We start from the raw sequence: 7,998 nt of genomic DNA on the forward strand, positions 1-7,998 counted from the left end.
CAGAGCTTGCAGTGAGCCGAGATCACGCCACTGCACTCCAGCCTGGTGGACAGAGTGAGACTCCGTCTCAAAAAAAAAAAAAAAAAAAAACACCCAAAAACTCATAGGGAGAACCAGTTCCATGGTACACATCACTGAGACATCCCAGCACTCTCTTCCTTGCTAAAATCAGATCCTGTCTCTTACACCTTCTCCAAAGAGCAACTCCGCACAGCAGGCCACTGCAGCTGATAGGAGTTAGCACATGAGATGAAACCTCTAGGGTCTGGGCTTGCGGCATATAGGTTTCACCTCAAACACCTAGGACTCTGCCCAAGGACAAACAACAGGGCCAGTGAGTTAGTGCTCCCGAAGCAGCCCCCAACCAGTGATGGCTGGGAAGCTGGCGAGTAAGCACTCCAGCGTCCCACTTGGGATCCCGCGGAGGCACATTCCGTAACGTGACTGCCAGTTCTCCCAGGACATGAAGCTCAGGGTGGTGACTTGCCCACGGATGCATGTTGTATTGAATTCTTGCCTTTCCCATCTCAATTCCGTACTTCCCTACCAGTGCTTCCTGGGATGAACACCCAAATAAACTGCTTGTCTTCACATCCATGTCTTAGGATCTGCTTCTAGAAAACGCAGTGACAGACCCCCACCCCCACTTTTAGCTCCTTCCCCTCACTGGGTGTCAGAGCCTCCTGAATGTTCTTTCCCCAGAAAGTCACTTCCTGAGCACTCTTTCTATGGTTATCCAGGCCACTATTTACATCATTTGCAATCATGGTTTTTTTTTTTTTTTTTTTGTGACAGAGTCTTGCTCTGTCGACCAGGCTGGAGTGCAGTGGCTCAATCTCGGCTCACTGCAACCTCCACCTCCAGGGTTCAAGTGATTCTCTGCCTCAGCCTCCTGAGTAGCTGGGATTACAGGCGACCACCACCACACCTGGTTAATTTTTTTTAATTTTTAGTACAGATGGGGTTTCACCATCTTGGCGAGGCTGGTCTTGAACTCCTGACCTTGTGATTCACCTGCCTTGGCCTCCCAAGGTGCTGGGATGACAAGCGTGAGCCACCACGCCCAGCCTGCAATCATGTATTTATCTCTGCAATTCTTTGGTCAATTTCTGTATTTGAAGTTAAGCGACATGATAGCCAGAGTTGGGTTAATTCTGTGCACTGCAATAACCCAGCCCTGAGCATAGGACACAGATGGAACGAATAAATGTGGGTGTGGGCACATGGCCATGAGTAAAGCTGAGACACTGGGAAGTCTCCTGGGGTGGGCAAGTGTGTGAGTCGGGTGGGCTTCCCCTCCCCTTACCCAGGGCTCTGTAGGCAGGCACGATGGTGACCGTGATGGGCTCTGCAGTCCCCCTGGTCTGGATGGTGAGGACGAGAGCACTGGGGACTCTCTGCTCCACCCTCAGGTCCTGGAGCCCGAGGGCCAGCAGGTCCTGGCTTTGCCACATGGTTTTCCGTATCAGCCTCAGAACTTCTTGGTGGTGCTTGGCTGCCTCCTGGAAGCTGTGGAAACAGCTCAGAAACACCACCAGCTCCACCTCTCTGGTGCTCCTGAGAATCGTGCCATTCCCGAAGGAGCCCACCTGCAGAACACAGAGCCATCACCCTGAGGCCCACTGCCATGTGCCAGGCAACCCCTGCAGCACTTCACATGCACCGTCTCGCTGAATGCTCACCACCCGCTGAGGGTAGTGGGTGGTACTGATACCCACACTTGACAGGTGAGGAAACTGAGATGTCTGGAGGATCTCGAGACATGGGATCGAGAAATGGCGCAGCCTGAAAAAGATCTTGACTCTTCCCTGTTCCTTAGCTGGGTAAATGTTCTGACTCCTAAAACCTTCATCTGTAAAATGAAAGCAATGGTGGAACATGAGTCACTGGGCCACTGGGAGGATCAGATGAAATCATGTATACCAAGGGTTTGGTGGGGTGCCTGGCACACAGGAAGTCAGCAATAGGTTTCTCTTTCTCCTCATTAGTCATTTGTCCTGGGTCTTGCAGTTTGTAGCCCTCAGAGCCCAGCCTTTTTTCTTTTTTTGAGACTGGGTTTTACTCCCATTGTCCAGTTTGGACTGCAGTGGTGCGATCTTGGCTCAGGCGATCCTCCCACCTGTCTCCCAAGTAGCTAAGACTATAGGCGTGTGCCACCATGCCTGACTAATTTTTGTGTTTTTTTGTAGAGATAGGATTTTGCCATATTGCCCAGGCTGGTCTCGAACTCCTAGACTCAAGCGATTTGCCCCCTTGGATGCCCCAAATGCCCAGCTTCTTATCTACTACACTGCATTGCTTCTGAGTCCCAGTCTTCTTATCCACAGAGTAAGACCAACTCCAGAGGAATAGTAGCATCTACTCCTGTAGGGTTGTTTGAGGATTCTGGGGGTGGTGGTGGGGCTGAATAATTTCATGAAATTATAAAGCAAGGAGCAAGTTTGCCTGGTGGATTTAAGAGCCATAGGCTGTGAAATGGGGCAGCCTGAAAAAGATCTTTACTCTTCTCTGTTTCCTAGCTGGATAAACATTCTGACTTCTAAGACCTTCATCTGTAAAATGAAAGTAACGGTGGAACAAGAGTCACTGGGCTACTGGGAGGATCAGATGAAATAATGTATGCCAAGCATTTGGTGGGGTGCCTGGCACACAGGAAATCAGCAATACGTTTCTCTTTCTCCTCATTATCCAGCGGACTTAGACAATCCCTTCTGCTGCCAGGCTGTCAGTTTTCCCCCTTAGTAACAGAAGGAGGTCGAGAAGGGATTTTTTGATGTTTTGAGATTGTAGATGAGCTCTCCAGGCCCTGTTGCCTCTGGTATGCAAAGCCCCACAACTCTCTGGCCTCCTCTCCTCCTCATTCCGTGTCTGGAGGTGGAATTGCTAAGGAGGCACCAGACCCCCAGTGGGCTACTTTTCCTGGTGGATGGAGTCACTGCACATGAATCAGATTCTAGCTGTTGCTGGATGACATAACACGACCTGTGTGACATGAGCATGGATGCTGGATGACATGAGCACGCCCTGTGTCCGGCACCCCTGAGAGCCCTGTGTACGTATTATCCCTTTTAATCTTTACTTCCCAGCCAGGCACCGTGGCTCACACCTGTAATCCCAGCACTCTGGGAGGTCAAGTTGGGCAGATCATGAGGTCAGGAGTTCGAGACCAGCCTGGCCAACATGGTGAAACCCTGTCTCTACTAAAAATACAAAAATTAGCCAGGTGTGGTGGTGTGTGCCTACAATCTAACCTACTGGGGAGGCTGAGGCAGGAGAATCACTTGAACCCAGGAGGCAGAGGATGTGGTGAGCTGACATCTCACCACTACACTCCAGCCTGGGTGATACAGTAAGACTCCATCTAAACCACCCCCCCCCAAAAAAAAAACCCTTCACTTCCTGTATTGAGGTGGTTACTAAGAGAATTATTTCCATTGTACAGATGAGAAGACTGAGGCAATGGGCAGCTTGCCATGGTCTCCCAGCCAGGAGGCAGCGGAGTCAGAGGAAGAGACAGAACTCAAGTAGTGCGTGGTTCTTCTGCCTCTTTCTTCCTCATGACCCAAGGCTGTGAGCCAGTCCCTGCTTCCAAGGGATCACAGGCATTCAGACCCAGCATCTCCACCCTCTGGGACAGGGCTGGAGATGGCACCCTGTGTGTGAATGAAGGACACATTCCCTGCAAAGGCCAATCTAGACTTCCCTTTCTTTTTGAGACAAGGTCTTGGTCTGTTGCCCAGGCCGGAGTGCAATGGCACGATCTTCACTTACTGAAGCCTCGACCTCTTGGGCTTAAGCAATCCTCCCACCTCAGCCTCCCAAGTAGCTGGAACTATGGGCATGCACCACCATGCCCAGCTAATTTTTTTTTTTTTTTTTTTTTTTTAGACGGAGTCTCGCTCTGTCACCCGGGCTAGAGTGCTGTGGCTGGATCTCAGCTCACTGCAAGCTCCGCCTCCCGGGTTCATGCCATTCTCCTGCCTCAGCCTCCCGGGTAGCTGGGACTACAGGCGCCGCCACCTTGCCCGGCTAGTTTTTTGTAGTTTTTGGTAGAGACGGGGTTTCACCGTGTTAGCCAGGATGGTCTCGATCTCCTGACCTCGTGATCTGCCCATCCCCAAAGTGCTGGGATTACAGGCTTGAGCCACCGCGCCCGGCCAGCTAATTTTTTATACATTTTTTGCAGAGTCGGGGGTCTCACATTTTGCCCAGGCTGGTCTCGAATTCCTGGGCTCAAGCAGTCCTCCCACCTTGGCCTCCCAAAGTGCTGGGATTATAGGTGTGAGCCACTGTGCCTGGCCTAGACTTCCCGTTCTGCCTTTCCCACTGGTAAGATCCAGGCAGAGAGAAAAGAACACATCCAGAACAGGCTTCCTGATTTGCTTCGGTTTTAAATGTATTTAAGCACGATTCATTTGAAGACAAGCATTCCCTTATGTGGACCAGCTCCACTCACTAGATTTTCGGAGGGTGGGGAAAGGGAGGGTTGAGACTCGAAATAAGATATATTATTCCTCATTAGTCACGGCTCTCTGGGGATTGCTACCGTTTAGTGATTTCAAGGGGAGAAGTGGCTATGATGTGCAGGAAGAATTTGAGGCTTGGGTAAATAGCATTTCCTGCTGTAAAAACACATTCTTGGCCGGGTGCAGTGGTTCACACCTGTAATCCCAGTATTTGGGGAGGCCGAGTTGGGTGGATCACTTGAGGTCAGGAGTTCGAGACCAGCCTGGTCAACATGGTGAAACCCCGTCCCTACTAAAAATACAAAGATTAGCCAGGCGTGGTGGCGTGTGCACACACAAAAATAAACTTATTCTTGTAGCATCCTCCTCTTACCAGACATTCCTTATTCCCTCCACTTTGTTCTCAAGGTTGTTGGGGAGGGGGTGGTCTGGGAGGGTCTGCCAGAGTCAAACATGAGTCCCAGGCCCAGAAGAAAGCTTGGCAAGAATGATAATGATGCTTCTGTTTCTGAGCATTTATCATGCATGAATCATTGAGCCTGCATTGCCCCACTGGCTTGGTGAAGGAGAGATGATGATGCCCCAGTCACAGATGAGAAGATTGTGGGTTTGAGAAATAAGAGTGGGAAGGTCAAAGCCACACAGCTGCTAAGGGAGGAAGCGAAGAGTCTGTCTAATATCAAAATTTGTGGTTTCTCACTTATAAATTGTATGGCCTCAGGCTTCATATGCTGGGGACAGGTGCAAAGAACGGATAGGGGCCCAGGGCTCCTAGATCCCTCTGTGAGGTGGTTGCCCCTAGAGAGAGAACTTGAGCACTGGGCTGGGAGTCAGGGGTCCTAATTCTAGTATTGCCTTTGCCACCAACTTGCTGTGTGACCTTGGGATATCTCTCACCCTCTCTGTGCCTCAGTTTACTTAATTATATATATATATATATATATATTTTCTTTTTTTTTTTTTTTTTGAGACGGAGTCTGGCTCTGTCGCCCAGGCTGGAGTGCAGTGGCCGGATCTCAGCTCACTGCAAGCTCCGCCTCCCGGGTTCACGGCATTCTCCTGCCTCAGCCTCCCAAGTAACTGGGACTACAGGCGCCCACCACATCACCCGGCTAGTTTTTTTGTATTTTTTTAGTAGAGACGGGGTTTCACCGTGTTAGCCAGGATGATCTCAATCTCCTGACCTCGTGATCCACCCATCTCGGCCTCCCAAAGTGCTGGGATTACAGGTTTGAGCCACCACGCCTGGCCCAGTTTACTTAATTATTTAAGTGAGTCATTGGTTAGACTGTCTGATTCTCCAAAGCCTTTCTAGCTCTGACCCTCTGAATTTTGATCTTAACTAACACAGGAGGTGGCATGAAACAGCTGGAGGAAGGGCTTGGGGAAAAATCTCAGTGAGGGGGGCTTGGGTTCCTTGAGTCAAGTTCAAATCCCAGCTTCAACACCGTGTGACCTTGGACAAGTCACCTCACCTCTCTGAGCCTCCATTAAAAAATCATTTTAGTCCAGGCGCAGTGGCTCACTGTAATACCAGCACTTTGGGAGGCCAAGGAGGGCGGATCACGAGGTCAGGTGATCAAGACCATCCTAGCCAACATGGTAAAAACCCCGTCTCTAATAAAATACAAAAAATTAGCCAGACATGGTGGTGGGTGTGTGTCGTCCCAGCTACTTGGGAGACAGAGTCAGGGAAATCGCTTGAACCCAGGAGGCGGAGGTTGCAGTGAGCTGAGATTGTGCCACTACACTCCAGCCTGGCGACAGAGCAAGACTTAGTCTCAAAACAAAAAGAAAGAAAAAAAAAATCATTTTATTGGCCGGCCAGACATGGCGGCTTACACCTGTAATCTCAGCACTTTGGGAGGCCAGAGTGGGCATATTCTTGATCCCAGGAGTTCGAGACCAGCATGGGCAACATTGGTGAAAAGCTATCTCTACAAAAAATACAAAAATTAGCTGGGCATGGTGGTGCATGCCTGTAATCCCAAGCTACTTAGGGGTCTGAGGATCACCTGTAGCCCAGGGAGATCAAGGCTACAGTGAGCGGTGATTGTGCCACTGCACTCCAGCCTGGGTGACAGAGCGAGACTCTGTCTCTTAAAAAAAAAAAAAAAAAAAAGGTCATTTTATTATAAAAAAGTTAAAACATATAGAAAAGTAGAAAGATGATACAACTAATACTCATATACCCAACTAGTTGATTCAACAAGTCTAAATTCCTGGCTACATTTGCTTAATCTAAGCCACGTTAAAGTAAATTACAGGCACCAAGGAACTCTATCCCTAAAATACTTTGGTGTTCGTGTCCAAACAAAAGAGAACATTCTCCCTGATAACCACAAAACTACTGTTACACCTAAGAAAACCAACAATGATTTTCTACATCAGATATATATATATATAGTATCTGATATCTAGGCCATATGGAAATTTCCCAGTTGTCCCCAAACTGTATTTTACAGAAGGTTCATTCACACCAGGATCCAACCACGGACCTTGCGTTGTATTGGTTCTGAGCCTCCATTTTGCTAACCTGTAAACTGGGAAAAGAATAGCACCTATCTCACAGGGTGCAAGAATTAGAGATAGTGTATGTTAAGAGGTTAGGCTAGTGAGCCCCCAGATGTGAACTATTATTGCTAGAGTCATTCTGCTCAAGGCAGTGGTGCCGAGGGGTGTAGACAGCGAGGTGGGATGGGGTGTTCTGCGATGTCATCAGCATGGGCTAGGGATAAGGAGGACAGGGGTCCCCAGCATCTTCAGGGACGTGGACTCTGATACTGGGTTTTGTCCTGTGTGGGGGCTGGAGGAGCCCAGTCTTACCTTGATTACCTTCAGCACCTGCACATCCTGGTCCAGCCCATGCTTCCCCTGGAAATGCTCCTGCCTCAGAAACTCCTCCACGGTCCGCACAGTATCTAGCACCTCCTTCTTCCACTCCCGGTGAGGCTGCAGCCACCGAGCCACGAAGGAGTCCAGCCTGGAGGCTGGCGTGCTGTACAGTTCCTGCATCAGTGCCATCTCTGTCCTGAGAGTACCACTGCTGGGCAAATATATAGCCGGGCAGATATATAGCCAGGCACCTACCCAGCTACCTGGCACACACCTCCTTTTTTAAGGCAGCTCCTCCTCAATTGCTCTCCGGTGCTCTATGGGATGAAGCTCCCTAGCAGAGAGGAAACCAGGTCTGATGGGCTGACTCCGGGTCCCCATTCTTGGAGACCCCCTTGCTGCAGTAGGGGCACAGGAGGACACTGGGCTGAGGCTGGAAGGTCTGGGGCCACCTTAACAGGTTGGCCGTCTAGTCAGTCTCTCTGCTGTCAGTTTCGATTCTCAATTTTTAGAGTTCCCTTTTATGATGTTTGGAAACTGAAATTGGATAGTGTTTGACCCCAGAGGAGGCAACTTGCCCAGTAGGTTGGAGTTGGATAGTGGTTAGCCAATTCAGCTGCTTAAATCTGTCTAAGGAAATTGAGACTTGGGAATGGAAGGGACTCACTCACGTTCAGGAGATGGAGTGAGAATCTGG

At 49.7% G+C, this 7,998-nt stretch overlaps 1 protein-coding gene across 1 annotated transcript in view; it reads right to left on the reverse strand.

Moving 5' to 3' along the window:
• Positions 1–7,784, reverse strand: part of OASL (2'-5'-oligoadenylate synthetase like) — a 19,784-nt gene extending 12,000 nt beyond the window's left edge. Inside the window, exons 1-2 of the mRNA XM_023204893.3 lie at positions 7,293–7,784; positions 1,307–1,589 (exon numbers count right to left, since the gene is read on the reverse strand). Coding sequence (XP_023060661.2) covers positions 1,307–1,589; positions 7,293–7,490 — 481 coding nt within the window. The 5' untranslated portion in view covers positions 7,491–7,784. The remainder of the gene's footprint in view (positions 1–1,306; positions 1,590–7,292) is intronic.
• Positions 7,785–7,998: the final 214 nt, after the last annotated feature.

Source organism: Piliocolobus tephrosceles, chromosome 10 (genome assembly GCF_002776525.5).
Source record: "Piliocolobus tephrosceles isolate RC106 chromosome 10, ASM277652v3, whole genome shotgun sequence".
Classification (NCBI taxonomy): domain Eukaryota; kingdom Metazoa; phylum Chordata; class Mammalia; order Primates; family Cercopithecidae; genus Piliocolobus; species Piliocolobus tephrosceles.